Source organism: Erinaceus europaeus, chromosome 4, assembly GCF_950295315.1.
Source record: "Erinaceus europaeus chromosome 4, mEriEur2.1, whole genome shotgun sequence".
Lineage (NCBI taxonomy): Eukaryota > Metazoa > Chordata > Mammalia > Eulipotyphla > Erinaceidae > Erinaceus > Erinaceus europaeus.
This window is the reverse complement of record NC_080165.1, coordinates 45,885,234-45,900,829: the sequence shown is the minus strand read 5'-3', so window position 1 is coordinate 45,900,829 and position 15,596 is coordinate 45,885,234. Positions and strand designations below refer to the sequence as shown.

Genomic DNA, 15,596 nt, shown 5'->3' with positions numbered 1-15,596 from the left:
ACTGAGTGGTTGTACGGACATAATTGTACTACTGATAAACAAACAAACAAACAAAAAAGTATGATTCCATATACATATGGAATGCAATAAAGTCCGAGTTGCCTACAAGTACTTAAAAGGTCTAGTATAAAGCAGTGGTTATGTAACAAATTCATTTCATAAATTACACCCGTTACAATTACATTCTGATAAAAGAGATATGGCCAAGTTATTAAACATTCTTGCAAGTCAAATGGTGGGAAACAGATTAATTCTTTAGGGGGCATAAAGGAGGATTCATAATGAGAAATCTCTACCAGTCTTTCCAAATAATTGAAGTTAGGGATGAAACACAAATTTGGTGGCTGTGGGCACTAAAGTACTAATTCAAGATCCTCGGAAATAGAAGGCGGTGCCTGATAGATATTGGTATCTACAGTTACCTAACTTGCCTGGGCCCCGAGTAATTAAAGCTAATGTTTTTCTCCAACACACCCAAGACTAGATAGATTCCCCACCCCACCCCCACCCAACTCCCGTCGCCCCCTTTCTGGCTGGGCCTCTTTAGTTCTCTCCGTTTCCAGCTCCTTGAGATTAAGGAAGGTTAAGGTGCCCCCTCACTCTTCAGACCTCACGGTATTTAACTCAGTATCCTAGGCCAGGCTCTCCTGATAAGGAATCGCGCCTTAGAGAATCGCTCTGGGCCTCCAGGTCTCCAACTCGGCTGCCCAGATCCTCGGCCCCGAGGACCAAGCGCAAACAACTCGCGCCATCGTTTTGGAAATCAGCCATGCGCCCAGGGTCCCGGATGGGGTCACGCTGACTCTGTAGGACTTTGCCGGATTAAAGCAGGCGACACTGCAAGCCAGGCCGCTCCTGCGGTCCCCCGGCTCTACCCCTGCGCCAGATCCGAGTTCCAAGCCCGCGGCCCATCGCCGGGCCGCGCAGGGAGAGAAGCAGCTGTTCCCAACAGCTGGGGGGCGGCGGCGCCGAGCGCCCCAGGTGCAGCCGTGTCCAATCGCAGGCGTCCGGCCCGCCCCCTCCCCAGCCAGGCGCCGACCCCTGGCCGGCGGGGGAAGGGAACACAGAGGTGGAGACGCGTTTTCGCCTCTTGTCTTCCAGCTTCTGCCGCTGGAGTGACAGGACCCGAGCCGGAGCCGCGCGGAGCAGCCCCCCCCCGCCCCCGACCCCGGCGCCGCGCCCCGCTCCCGCCCACCTCCGCGCCCGGGACGCTCTCACCGCCGACCCTCCCCACGACCCACCTGAGACACCCACCTAATTTCTCAGAAAGAAAAATCTACCTCTAAACGCACCCCATTCTTCGCTTGAGGACTACCCTCTTTTTTCCATTTTGGCCTCCCTGCCGTGTGAGTGGAAACCGCTTGCACATTCTATCGAGCCACAGCCTAACCCAGACGAGCCGGAGAATTTGTACCGTGACCGGCAGGGGGGGCGGGAGGAGCGAGCCGAGTCTCATCTCCCGGGCTGCTGGCGACTTTGGGAACCGCGCGCCCCGCGCCCTCAGCCGCCCCCGGCTGCTCGCCGCCGCGCCGCCGCTCTCGCTCCCGGGCTCGCTCTTGGCCCTTGGCGGCCGCCAAAGGCTGCGGGAGACGCGGAGCGGGAGGAGGAGGCGCAGCCGCTGCGGGAGCCGGAGCCGGAGCCGGAGCCGGAGCCGCAGCCGGAGCCGCAGCCGGAGCCGCAGCCGGAGCCGGAGCCGCGGGGCGGGAGCGAAGATGCACACGACTCAGAAGGACACGACGTACACCAAGATCTTCGTCGGGGGGCTGCCCTACCACACCACCGACGCCAGTCTGCGCAAGTACTTTGAGGTCTTCGGCGAGATCGAGGAGGCGGTGGTCATCACCGACCGGCAGACGGGCAAGTCCCGGGGCTATGGATTTGTAAGTTGCACGGATATTGGAGGGGGGAGTAAAGGTGGGGGGGAACAGGCTCTGTGGGGTTGGGGGGGGGGGAACGACAAAGAGCCCGGCGGGAAGCACGAAGATCGCATAGAGGTGAGGGATGCAGGAGTTGGGGGAGGGACAGAATGAGCGGAGCTCGGAGCTCGGGGCTCGGCGTGAGGGTGTGAGGATCCCCGGGGCGGGAGCCGCGCTACCCTCACCCTCCCCGCCGGACTCAAAGTTTGCACGCGGTGGAGCTGGGGAAACAGACAGCGGACGCCGGCCTCCCGGGGTTCTGAGGGGGCCCGGTGAGCTGCGGAGTCTGGAGATTAGCGGATGGGGGGGGGGGGATGAGAACTGTAACCGTTGCTGGATTTGGAGGTGCGGAGGGTTAGGAAGGGAGGGGCTACAGTCCCACGGAATTGCCCTCCAGCCTAGGAGGCCGGCAGTTGAACACGCTGTTGCTTTGTGAAAATGCTTGTCGCGTTCGCTGTTCTGTTGCTTTGCCTAGGACTGGGAAGGGAGACCCAAGAGGCCTGGGGCTCACATCCTTATGTCACCCCCCAACTCCTCTTTTCTTTTTAAATTCACCCAAAGGTAAATTGTTTTGTTTTGTTTTTTTTAAAAAAAACAACCTATAAATCTCTGCCTATCCAAGGAGAAGGAAGAAAGAAAAAAATAAGCGTAAACATTCGGGGGCGCGGGGGTTAAGCGTGCAAATTCAGCTATGGAAGAGCTGGGATCCCTGAGTAGGACAACAGCTATTGTGGTCGGGGAGTGTTCTCTGGTGGTTGGGAGAACCTGGCATATGTGAGGCTGGAGTTTCTTTAAAGCAAACAGTGCTGGGCGGCGGGGTTGGGGTTCTAAGGAAAAATTCAAGTTTCCAGATTTCTACTAGGTCGCACTAGGATCTTTAATCCATAGGTAAAGGGTCCCTTTTAAGTTTTCCCCTTATTTATTTTATTTTATTTAGACGGGATATCAAGGTACAAAGCTCAAAAAGTGTAAGAAACCCCTCGCTTATGTCATGAATGTCTTCCCCACCGCCTTTCTTGGCTTCCTTCAAGGGTTAATTTAGAGCGTTTGTGTGTATGTCTCTGTGTCTGTTGCTAAGGTCACCATGGCTGACCGGGCTGCTGCAGAAAGAGCCTGCAAGGATCCCAACCCCATCATTGATGGCAGAAAGGCTAACGTGAATCTGGCATATTTGGGAGCAAAACCAAGGATCATGCAACCAGGTGAGAAAAGCTCTTTCATACCCTGCTTTCTCCTTTCCCACCCCTAGTAGGCCAAGGGCCCCCTCCCCTCCCCTTCTGAACTGAATGAACCCCCCCCCCCCATAGAGAAAGCATTGGTTCTGGGAGAATTTGTAAATGTGCTTAGTGTAGTTAAACTCTGGCTGATTATTCCGCCAAGGCATTAAACATACATGAAAGTTGTAAAGGTTACTTTCAGTACTTGAAATGTACCTGTGTACAAAAATAGATCTTGGAGGTTTGAACAGTTTGTACAAACCTAGACTTGGACTTACTTAATTCACCAGTTTCTCAAGTGACCTATAGTCATATTCTGCTTCCAGTTTTTAACCACATTTAGATAGTTAACCTATAGATTATATGAGCTCTGCTAGTTACATTTCTTTACGTAATGTTGTCTCCCATTTTACTACCCTATGCTCAGAGCAAACAATCTGACTTCAGCTCTGACTCAAGAGAAACAGGAGTGAGGGTAGTATCTAGATGGTGAATATTTAACATTAAAAGCACAGAATATTAGTATAAAGAAAAGAGAGATTTTGGACACCCCAAAACCCTCATGTTGCAGATGAAGAAACTGACTGTTTACAGATGAAAAATGGTTTACTCCAATGTTATAAACTTATTAGTTGTCAAAAGAGAGCAGAATTGTGTATGTGAAAATAGAACTGTCTTAATTATTTGCAACACTGACATTTGCCTTAGTAAAATGGTTGAAAGTTGACTGTTGAGTAAAAAAATCTTTTTATTGGATAACCAACTTTGGCTAAATCATATACACAATAATTCTTAAATCTGCCATCTAAATTCTTGAAAGGAGACTGTCGCTTTTATCCAAACAAATTTACTAGTTACCTAGAATGCCAGGAAAGTAAATGATTGAACAAATAATTTATGGATATTAAAAATAGTCTCTGTCTAATGTGTGAGTACTATGCAGAAAAGACAGAAAGCGGGATTTGTTTTGTGAATTATTAATGGTATAATCTGTAAGGTCTGTAATCTTCCAAAGCACTGTCTAAAGTATTCCAGAATGTTCCCAATAACAAAGACTTTTTTATAGATCATGATTCAGAATTGTAGGAATATTTCTGAGATGAACTGTCATTATCAACTCCTGTTGTTTCTTAGTTCATTTCAAAAGAATTTCTTTTTAGTTTAATTTGATAAGCAAGATCCTTCTTTAGTTCAGATAGACTGAAGGTAGATTTTTAATTTCTACTTATAGTCTGTTAACACTTGTATTTGCATTAGTGATAAAGAATTTATGAAAATGACCTTAACATATCTATTTTTTCTCTAAGATACCAAAACAGTGGTCACTTTTTTCCTACTTGAAAGTTGTTCCATTTTATATATAGTAGTAATAGAAGCTTAACCATGTACAAATAGAGAATGTGATATGTTTCATTGTTAGGTTTTGCCTTTGGTGTTCAACAACTTCATCCAGCCCTTATACAAAGACCTTTTGGGTAAGTTAGTTCATCAGACCTCCTAAGTTTCAATATGACAATCATTTGTTAACAAGCCTTTTTGCTATATACAGACAGGATTGCATCACAGAATATTCTTGGTTATACCTATTCGTATATGTTTGCATATTTTAATGCTGGTACTATAAATATTTTTAGATGAGTCAAGTTATCTGATCAAGTATGCAGCCTCCAAAGCAGACAAATTTTTGAGCTTATGATTTACAAAACAAAACAATAAATACCAGGTGTGACTTGTGTACAAAACAATTGTGCCCCAACACCATTACTGCTGTTCAACTTGACTCAATTTTATTTATCTCTTTCTAACCTGACAGGGCTCGTATCGTATACAGTTAAGCTAACTGATCAGAAGGATACGATGATAAGAGGTGGAATAGTTCTGTTTGGAATTAAACTCTGTAACCAGTAGACTCAGACACACAAGCTCAGATGGTGATTAACGATGCATGGATGTTGGTGTTGTTGATTTTATTTTTCACCATAGTCGATAGACCTCCGTGTGCTTTATTTTATTTATTACAGTAATGAAGTGGTGTTGATAGCTAAACTGTGTGCTTTTTACTTAATTGAAAAGAGCTGTAGTGAAAGTGTTTCCTTTTCCTGGGGAAGGGGCTCTTTGTGTTTTTGGTTTTGGTGGTGGTGTTGAGGAGTGTTGTTGACTTTTGACTTTGCCATGGGAAGCAAAGGGCTTTTTATTTCCTTGCTTTTAAGCTGTAGCCTGTGACTTCCATTTAACCATATTTTTTTGTAGTGAGTGCTAAATTGTGTGATTTTCCTCTGTAAGAATACAGATTCATTGCTTGCATGCCCTAAGTTTCCTGGGGAGTTTTCTGGGAAGGGGCTTCTTTCTTTTGCAATGTGTATCCACTATTAGGCTTTCTAATTTAAAGGTTCAACAACTCTCATCAGATTTCTTTAACACTAGTCAGAGTTGTTGTTGTTGTTGTTGTTGTTATAGAACAGCACTAACTTTGATTTTTCAGACCTAACTCAGGTGAACAGCCTGCTTATATATGTTGTAGCTGGGTCTTATACTTAACCAGCATACCACATTTGAGTTCCCTATCTCTCATCCATTCACACATGATGTGAGTGGGAGACCCCCTACTATCTAAGTTTACTCTGAAGACTTAGAGTAAACATTGTAGCTCTAATGCCAGAAATTAAACCTTCCTAACTTTCTTTTATTGTTCAATTATTCTATCCTCAGTAATAGTTTCTTCTCTAGCTTAGCAGCCAAACATCTACATAAAATATTGGAATCTGCCCACTGAGATAAATATCACTATCTCCAAGAATAGATCCAAAAAAAGCAATAATAGTTTGACTTGAAAGAGTCAAGTTACATTTTCATGTATACTTTCTGACAAAACTCTCTGTAGAACAGTAATACTTTACTGCCAGCTTTTTTTTTATAGTAAAAGAATCTTCCATTTAGCACTTTTAGTAAAGCCTTTATCTAACCTATCCACAGCCATTTGCCAGTGCTGTACCCAAATCATCCTGAATCTGACAACAAATAGTGGGTTGATGGATTCTATTACTTCTGGACCCCCAACCCCCAAGTAGCCTAATCTATGTTTAAGATGAGATTGAGGAGGAAAATGTACACCTTAAGAAGTGGTGTTGAACTTATCGATGACCTCACATAAATCATCTTAGAAACAGTTACACAATGAAATTAATCAACAGGTATTAGCATATGTTTATTATTTTCACTGCCTTGGAGGGTGATGTAAAATGAAGAAATTACACTTTACTTTGAGAAGCAAAACTGACCAACCAGTTGTGTACTACTTGTTATTTGGTATTGTCTTAAGTACAAGAAGAATTCAGAATAACAAGAAATTAAGTGAGCTAGAGAAATTAGAAAAGACTTTGTGGAAGCTTTAATTAGAATATATGGACCAATTGGTGTGTCTGGACTGTCAAAAAGTCAGTGGGTATATCTGAGGGTGTAGGGTGAAGGAGACATAAGAAGACTTAGTATATGAGGAACCCACACTGGTTTTAGAGGACTTAAAAGCCTAGCTACAGAAATTTGGACTGACTAGTATTTCTTATAATCCATGAAAAAAAAAAAAAAGAAAAACAATCAGAATAAAATGTGTTATAGGGACACTTAAAAACAAGTATGTTTGATAGTAACTGTTAGCAATTCATCCTTTCTGATATTAGCTGTCTTTATAAAGGATTGCTATTATCACTGTTTGCATAAATTGTTTGAACTTGAGATTCTTATTAGAAATAGATAGCATTCCATATGAGTCAAGCAAGCCTTCTCTTTCTTTTTTTAAGGGGTTCTCAACACTGCTATAATTCCTAGAGTCTGTACTTACCAAATCACACCTGGTCATCCTGAGTCCTATTTGAGTGCCAAATGTTTTTATTATAGGTCTGGAAAGAAGCATGAGATTTCTTAATTTTACTTAATTTGTTTGAAATTCTAGTCATTGAACTATTTACGTCTACAGTCCCTAAATGGCCCCCAGGTTACTCTGGGCCATTTATGTTGCAACATGGTGTAGAGATACAGAAACTTGTTGATTTGCTGAGTAGCATAAGTGTTTTGTGCTTAAAATAAGCATTTTTTTAATTGAAATTTCAGTGAGGAGAGACTATAGATTTGTGAGTAGAAGATGTAGACTATTTTAGATCAATCAGGTAGAAATACACTTATATGTATTCAGTACTATGCCTTTGCTAGCTGTATTAAGACTGTGCTAAGTATTATACTAAAAGGGGCAGAAACTACCATTCATGGAATATCAAAGCAATTGATATTAATTATCTATATTAATTTTCACAATGGTTATTTGATTAAGATGTTGTTAACATTCTTTCTATGCATGAAAAATACTAAGATACGCAGAGAGTAATTTATTTCCCATGAGCTGGGGTAATAGAATCTACTTCTAATTTCAGAATTGTGTTTTTGCCCAACCTTAAGTCATGTTCTTTCCTCTGTGTCAAGATGTAGTCAAAAAGACACTTCATTCTCTCTTGTAGTCTGGTAACAAAACTGAGAAACAGCCACAAGAGCTATCCATGAGGTTTCAGACAAGAAAGAGACACATCAGGAGGGTGGGATTCAGATACATAGATAGATAGATAGATAGATAGATAGATAGATAGACACACAGATAGATACATAGATAGATACATAGATACATAGATAAATGGTGGGATTCAGATAGATAGATAAATAGATAGATAGATAGATTGATTGATTGATTGATTTTGGATAGAAACAGGAAAATTGAGAGTAACGGGGGAGCCAGAGAATTAAAGCAGGATGCCTGCAATACTGCTTCATCACTGATGACAAATGCACCACCACTCAGCTCTTCAAGAAAACTTCTTAAAGATGGTCAAAGTTGACTTAGATTTTATTTATTTATTCATTTATTTATGGATAGAGACAAAGAGAAACTAAGAGGGATTGGGGAGAGAGGGAAAGAGAGACTGCTTCACCTCTTGTGAAGCATTTTCCCTGCAGATGGGAATCTAAGGGCTTAAACTTGGGTCCTTGCACACTGTAATATGTGCACTCAACCAGATACACCACCACACAGCCCTTTTGACTTAAATTTTAAAGGATGGTGAAAGATAGAGAATTACTATTATAATTTTATATTTGTTTGCTTATTAATGAAATATTGAGGAAGAGAAAAAGAGAACCAGAATATCACTTTGGAACATGCAGTGCCAAAGATCAAACTCAGGACCTCATTTGTAATATTCCAACATTTTATCTACCTCCCAAGCCACAAGAGAATTGTATTGAATACCTACTATATTCATCATTGTAGGCTTTTCACATAAATACTTTTTTATATAAAGCACAGCAATTTATGGTTGGAAGTGTTAAGTTCACTTCACATATAAAAATTGTGAGGCCAGGAGTCGGGCAATAGCGCAGCGGGTTAAACGCACGTGGTGCAAATTGCAGGGACTGGCCTAAGGATTCCAGTTCAAGCCTCCGGCTCCCCACCTGCAGGGGGTTCATTTCACAAGCGGTGAAGCAGATCTACAGGTGTCTATCCTTCTCTCCCCCTCTCTGTCTTCCCCTCCTCTCTCCATTTCTCTCTGTTTTATCCAACAACGATGACATCAATAACAACAATAATAACTACAACAATGATGAAAAACAATAAGGGCAACAAAAGGGAAAATAAGTAAATATATTAAAAATGTGAAGCCAAACTCCTTAAGGTTCTACACATAATGAGTAGCAATATTGAGTAGCAAGCAGATTTCAACAGGTAGGGTAAGAGGAGTAGAACAGGCTTGGATGGCTGAGTATATAGGAATGTGTTGGCATGTCCAGGAAATATTTAAGACCCCAGCTAAAGTGAGTTCAAGGAAAGGTGAAAAGAAATACTAGAAAATGTATTTTGATGCCGTGGCATAAGAAACCTTGCCTGATAAAATTTAAAAATGTACACTAGTTTGTTGTAATGTTAGGGATCATAGATGACTTTGCACCTGCAAGTGAGATAAAGAGTTTCTCAGCAATTTGTGTGATTTATGAAAGAGGAAAACAGTAAGAATCTTGGTTTTCAAGTCACAGAAAGATGTCACAGGGACCTGAAGAGATATAAAAAGAAAACAGTCAATTTTCTTTGAAAATTGCTCAGAATATTTACTCTGCTCTTGTGCTTTTGTAATGACGAGATTTGTACATTCCATGACTAACTGAAGTAAAGGATGTTTGTGGATAGCTTGTCGGAGGGAGATTCCCAGATTTTTAGACTATTAAAAGAAGTTCTAATACAGAAATTCTTTCAAATGTGCCACCTTACCCTTTCGTCCAATTCTGCCTTCCTTCCTGAACCGAGATATTTTAGGCTTGCCGTAGTCTTTGGTTTCCCCCTTCCCCTAAGCCTTAGAGGACTCTGTGTTCTCATTTGCCTTCCAAACATCTTCCCAGCCCACTCTTGCCAGACTTCATGTAGGAATTTGAAATTCGAGGGAACTTTACACTCTCATTGGCAGGCATTGTCAACTCAGAACTATTTTTAAGTTCTTTTTTTTAAGATTTATTTATCTTTAGGAAAAAGAGAGGCTCTGAGATATGACAGTGCCAGAGATAGAACCTAGAGCCTCAGGATTGAAAGTCCTATGCTGTAATGCTGAGCTGTCTCTGGTCCCCAAATCAGAGCTATTAACGTTAAATAAATCCAGAGACAAAAAAAAAAAATCTGATAAACAGCCTTGCCTATCTTTTAATTTGTTCTACACACACACACACTCACTTACTTTTGTCCTCTCAGATTCCAGGCTAAACTTATTTTTAGCAGCAACTTTAATAGAGATAAGAACATAGCAACCACCATGTTACCCTTGGAAATGTGAGAATACAAGGGGTTAACAACTCCCTATCAGTGGGATTCATACTGGCTGGCCTTTGCAGCTGATAGATGTTTTACTTTGGCCTTATAAAGACATTTTACTTGCTGGAAACCTTTGTCGCATGACAGGATCAAAAATAGCCTCACTGCAGCCCCTGTTGTCCATCACCACATGTAAACTGGCATGAGTGGAGGCTGTCTTAGCTATATCTGCACATTGTGGACACAGTGGCCTCTGGGGACAGTGTTTCATAAAGTCACACCTGTCGCTCTGGGTGAGCCAGTCACCTGACCAGCAGAAAAGTTTTTGAGTGTGTGCATGACCATGCATCTGGTTTCTGACAAGCAATTAAGAACATCTCTAAGTGTCCTCAGAAACACTTTATGACGTCGTTTCTCCTGGCACTGGGAAAGATATACAAGTCTAGTAAAACTGAGAGTATTTTTATCATTGGGGTCAAAGTCTACTACCCTCTGTGATAAATTCATCTTTTCCATGGATGTTCATTAATGAGTGCTTTCAGTAAAACTGAAAAGGCAAAGTGAAGTCTGTTTGCAAAAACCTAAATGTGAAGTTTTCTGTTTTGAATTCTTTAAAATTTGAAGATTGTTACTTGTACTTGTACTTGTACTTGATATAAACCAGCTTTGCCAACAACCAGATGGCATTATTGTGTCATATTTTTAGAAGTATGGGAAGTTGAGATGGAAATTATTCTAAAGAAAAATTAAAACAAATCAAATATTCATGTTAGTGTTCTAAATGGGCAGTAATGAATTGCAAGAGTGAGAATTGAGATGCATGTTTTTTTTAATATTTATTGTGATTTATTATTTTTTTAACAAATTAACTTTTAAATAAGGTCATTGAAGTTTGTCTTGTATGTAATTTGTGAGTGTATGATTTTAAAAGGTATTTGAGTTTGTTTCACTTTCTTGAACTTTTTCAGGAAATATATAAGAATAGAATTGATTTGTATGCCAATAGAATTACCAGAGCAGAATAAAGCAGATTTGCTCATCTACTTCTGTGAATTTGGAGGATAAAACAACACTAGTGATGGCTCAAGAAGAGTATTTCCTTACTCATGTTATATCCACCTTTAAAGTTTTATCTTTATATTAAAAATATTTAGTTTTATTTCCCTATCCTCTACCAGTTTCCTCAACCTCATCATTTCCCCAAAACCCCTTCTGTCTGTCTTGCATAGAGATAAACAAGCTGGCTGACCTTCAGTTGCCTGATAGTCAAACAGGTTTGATTGACCCTTGTGTCCTTATGAATTCTATGGAGAGAAAGAAAGAAAGAAAGAAAGAAAGACAAAAAGTGTGCTGCACATCTCTTTGGGAATCACTGCCATGAATGTTAATAGCATTTCTGTAGCTTCCCACAACGGCCTCTTGTAATAGAGTGAGCTGCACTACAGTTCGTTTGAGAAGTGTGATTCTGCTGTGTTTACCACACTTGTGAACTTTTAAACTCCTTTTTTATTTTATCGCCTGCTTCTTTTTTTTTTCATAGTTATTTTTAATAAGGGTGACTGAGGGTGCAGAGAGATTAATGTGTGCTGAGTCTGCATAGCAATTTCAAGTAGGGTTGCCATGATAGTAAACATATGGATTCTGTTGAAATTTACTTTAGTTTTGACAGACCATCACCCCCACAGAATTTGAGTTAATGTTTTTATTTGCTAAATAGTCTTCTTTCATAAACTCACTGCAAATTTTTCTAAAGTCCTAAATGAAACTTTTATGATCTACCTCTTTGGTGTGTAGCTCTCAAGAACTTTTATTTATTTTCCAAACTTTTGCTAAGTAACATGTAATGTTTCTAAATAATCATTGATAAAATTCTACAGGGATGGGGATCATATTTTCATTGTTGATTCCTTTTTGAGCACTCCATGACTTTGGCTACCACCCAACTTCTAGAAAGGAGATATTGTGGCAACCCTATGTACATAATAACCACTAAATTTGAGTTTGTCTCATCTCTGAACAAGTAATGTTGTACATAAGAGGCAACTACTGCCTGACTTTGTTTTCCATTTCTCAACAGGATACCTGCCCACTATGTCTACCCGCAGGCATTTGTGCAGCCTGGAGTGGTCATTCCACATGTCCAGCCTACTGCAGCCGCTGCCTCCACCACACCTTATATTGATTACACTGGAGCTGCATATGCACAATACTCGGCTGCAGCTGCTGCCGCTGCCGCAGCTGCCGCCTATGACCAGTACCCTTACGCAGCCTCTCCAGCTGCTGCAGGATACGTCACGGCTGGGGGCTATGGTTACGCAGTCCAGCAGCCAATCACCGCGGCGGCACCTGGGACAGCTGCTGCCGCCGCTGCAGCAGCTGCTGCCGCTGCAGCATTTGGCCAGTATCAACCTCAGCAGCTGCAAACAGACCGAATGCAATAGACCTGCCATGTGATCAAAGTTTAATTGTTTTTTCTTTGCCTCCCAATTTTCCAGTTTTTAGTAGCTAATAAGAGAGTGAACAATGACTTAACAGCTTTAAAAAAAAAAGAAAAAGAAAAAAAGCTATGCTATTGTGAAGCAGAATCATTATTTTTTTTACACTCCAATAGTGTTCTACATGAGAAAGAGGTGAGAATGAGGGCAGTGGGTGCAGTTTTGGAAATCAATCCCAAAGAGCCTGAATAAAGAAAAATGATGGCAGAAGTAACAGTGGAACTTAAATTTTATAATGGGATTTTTATTTTTGCTGTTTTTATAGTATCAGGGAAGCAAACTGCCTTTAACAAGTTAGAAAATGCTATGTGAATCTAGTTGAACCAGGGAACAGAGTGAGCAATATGTAGCTTGAGTTGCATTTAAAAGCAGTTTTTTTAAACAAAATGGTGAAAGCACTGATTGTCATTTTTAATAGTCATCATGGTCTACAGAACTTTTTCAAGTAAGAAGGTGATAATGTTCCTCCTCTTTCAAAAATGGGCATCGAACAATCAACCTAGGAGCATGGCAGTGGGTAAAATGGTGGACAGGCACCAAAGCTATTTTCTGATCTATCCTGTGGATGAGCAGGACTGTGGAACAAGTGATGTGGAATTAATGAGTGCAACAGTTGTACAGACAATCAATAACACACACAGTTCTGGAAAGAACACATCACTTGTGCTTGTTTGATGAGCTTGTCACATTCTAATCCCTCTCCCCATCCTGTTTCAATTTTGGGAAACTTGTATCTGCTGGTGTCAGCAATTCTGATTCTGAAATAGGATCAGGCTTTTACTACAACAGCCTTCTCTTTCTATTTATTGTGTTGACTCGTGGCTTATGAATAAAGGCAAAGTTTGCAGACTCTAAACCCTTAAGAACTGTCTTAAGGACATTTATTTTCCCTTTTTAAATAATTTTACACCTTTTTCGTATATATTTCAGAATCATATTTAAAACTATTTATTAGTGAATACAGTACATGAGACAACAAGGTTACTGAGATTACAATTCTTCAAAGGTTAATGGTAATGTGGTTTATACTGTGCCTTAATAGTAATGCTATTTAAGATATTTATTTTTAAGTTTTACTATGCTGCACTCTAAAGAAAGGAACTTTAGATGTGACACTGTAAAATTATGTATTCATCTCATGGCATAAATTATTTAGTAGGTCTAGATGTAGCATATTAAATATTAACCTATTCAACTAAAGATGTTGACTTGGATTTATTTAAGTTCATATGTGCACTGTTTAAGAGAATACTCTTACCTTAACACCTTTTAGTTTAGTTTTTAAGTTTTTTTTTTTAAACAGGCTATCTTGCTACTTTCATTCTCTGATTTTTGCTTGTGTAGATCTCATTTATTGGTACTTCATTAGTTTTTCACTATTCTTACGTAGTTTGTGTAGTTTTTAAATGCTGCTTTACATTTTTTTTCTTCTGAAACTGCAATACTTGCAATTTTTATTCTTAAACTAAATTGAATACTATTTTACACTGTATTGGATTTTTATACTTGAACAATTTCATACAAGGGAAGACAGGTTAGCATTTTTACGGACTTTCTCCATTATCACTGGACTTACTTTAAGTATTCCTATACTAGACAGTGTTATGTAATGTAGACATGACTCTCCCATGCAAATTATTTATTCATTGTGTATATTGCTTTATAACATTTCAGATCTTCTAATCTATTCACTTGTATTAAATATAATTTTTAAAAAAATCTCCTGTTGCATTGACTTTTTTTTTTCGCTAAAAGGTAGAATGACTTCTTGTTTTCACAAGAATTAATGTCCATGTTTTATATGTAACAGTTTCAATGAACAAAATACTACTCAGACACTTTATTTTTATACCCTTTAAAAATTTCATTAGTTAAATATTTAGCAGATGATAAAGATCATCTCCAGCAGTGAGTCTTAAAGGATTTTTTTCATATTACTGAAAATCTATCTAAATTCATGGATTATAAAGGAGACCTCAGTCAGAAGCTGGAAGAGCACTGTGATTCTGGTAAACTCAGGTTTAATTTTCATCTCTACCACTTTCTAACAATATGAATGGAGTAAATTGCTTTTAAAAACTCTATTGTATTGAGACAGAAATCAAGATGAAAGAAAGAGGTTGGGCAGAAGAGGGAAATAGACACCTGTAGCTCTGCTTTACCCTTCTTGAAGCTTTCATCCTTCAGGTGGGGACTGGAGGGTAGGGGATTAGCCTGAGTCCTTGCACATTGTAACATGCATGCACTCAAGCAGTTGCACCACTGCCAGCCCCCTCAATTCCTTTTTTAATCCACTCTTTGTGTGGGATTTTAAATTATTTCTCACAGATAATATTGAGATAGGTCTTGGGAGATAACATAATTATGCAAATACTTTCATGCCTGAGGTTCTGAGGTCCTAGGTTCAATTCCCAGCACCCTTATAAGGCAGTGATGAGTAGTGCTCTAGTTTCTTGCCTCTATCTTTATCTCTGTGTTTTTCCTCATAAAAATAAAATATTTAGGGGGTCGGGTGGTAATATAGTGGGTTAAGCGCACATGGCGCCAAGCACAAGGACTGGCATAAGGATCCCGATTGGAGCCCCCAGCTCCCCACCTGCAGGGAAGTCAATTCACAGGCAGTGAAGTAGGTCTGCAGGTGTTTATCTTTCTCTCTCCCTCTGTCTTCCCGTCCTCTCTATTTCTCTCTGTCCTATCTAACAACGATGACATCAATAACTACAACAATGATAAAAAAAAGGGCAACAAAAGGGAAAATAAATATAAAAAATAGAATAAAATAAAATATTTTTAAAAGTCAAGAACAAGGGCCTGGATGGTGGCACACCCAGTTGAGTGCAAGCTCTGCCTACCTGCAGACAGCTTTAGGAGCAGTGAAGCAGTGCTGCAGGTGTCTCTGTCTTTCTCCCTGTTTCCCTCTCCACCTTTAAATTTCCCTCTGTTTCTATCCAATAAATAAATAATTAAAAAACAAGATCAAGTATTGAAATATCTTTCTCACATGACTAATTAAATATTAAAGTACATCAATTACTTAGTACAGCCAAATATATAGTAAACCCTCGCCCTCAATAAATTATCACAAATAATAGTTGTAATGACCTCTAGTGAAAATTAGCCAGAGAGGAAGTCA

General features: G+C 40.1%; 1 protein-coding gene across 3 annotated transcripts; it reads left to right on the top strand.

The window, feature by feature from the left end:
• The first annotated feature begins 981 nt into the window (after positions 1-981).
• RBM24 (RNA binding motif protein 24) lies at positions 982-13,663 on the top strand. Of its 3 annotated transcripts, none has more exons than XM_007539274.3 (4): positions 982-1,880; positions 2,995-3,118; positions 4,554-4,608; positions 12,046-13,663. In XM_007539274.3, the coding sequence occupies exons 1-4, from the start codon at positions 1,713-1,715 to the stop codon at positions 12,407-12,409; spliced, it is 711 nt and encodes a 236-aa protein (XP_007539336.1). In that variant the 5' UTR covers positions 982-1,712; the 3' UTR covers positions 12,410-13,663. The 3 variants fall into 3 exon arrangements, with proteins under 3 accessions (XP_007539336.1, XP_060045309.1, XP_060045310.1); XM_060189326.1 differs by lacking the exon at positions 982-1,880 and adding an exon at positions 2,048-2,261; XM_060189327.1 differs by lacking the exon at positions 982-1,880 and adding an exon at positions 2,341-2,477.
• The last annotated feature ends 1,933 nt before the right edge of the window (positions 13,664-15,596 follow it).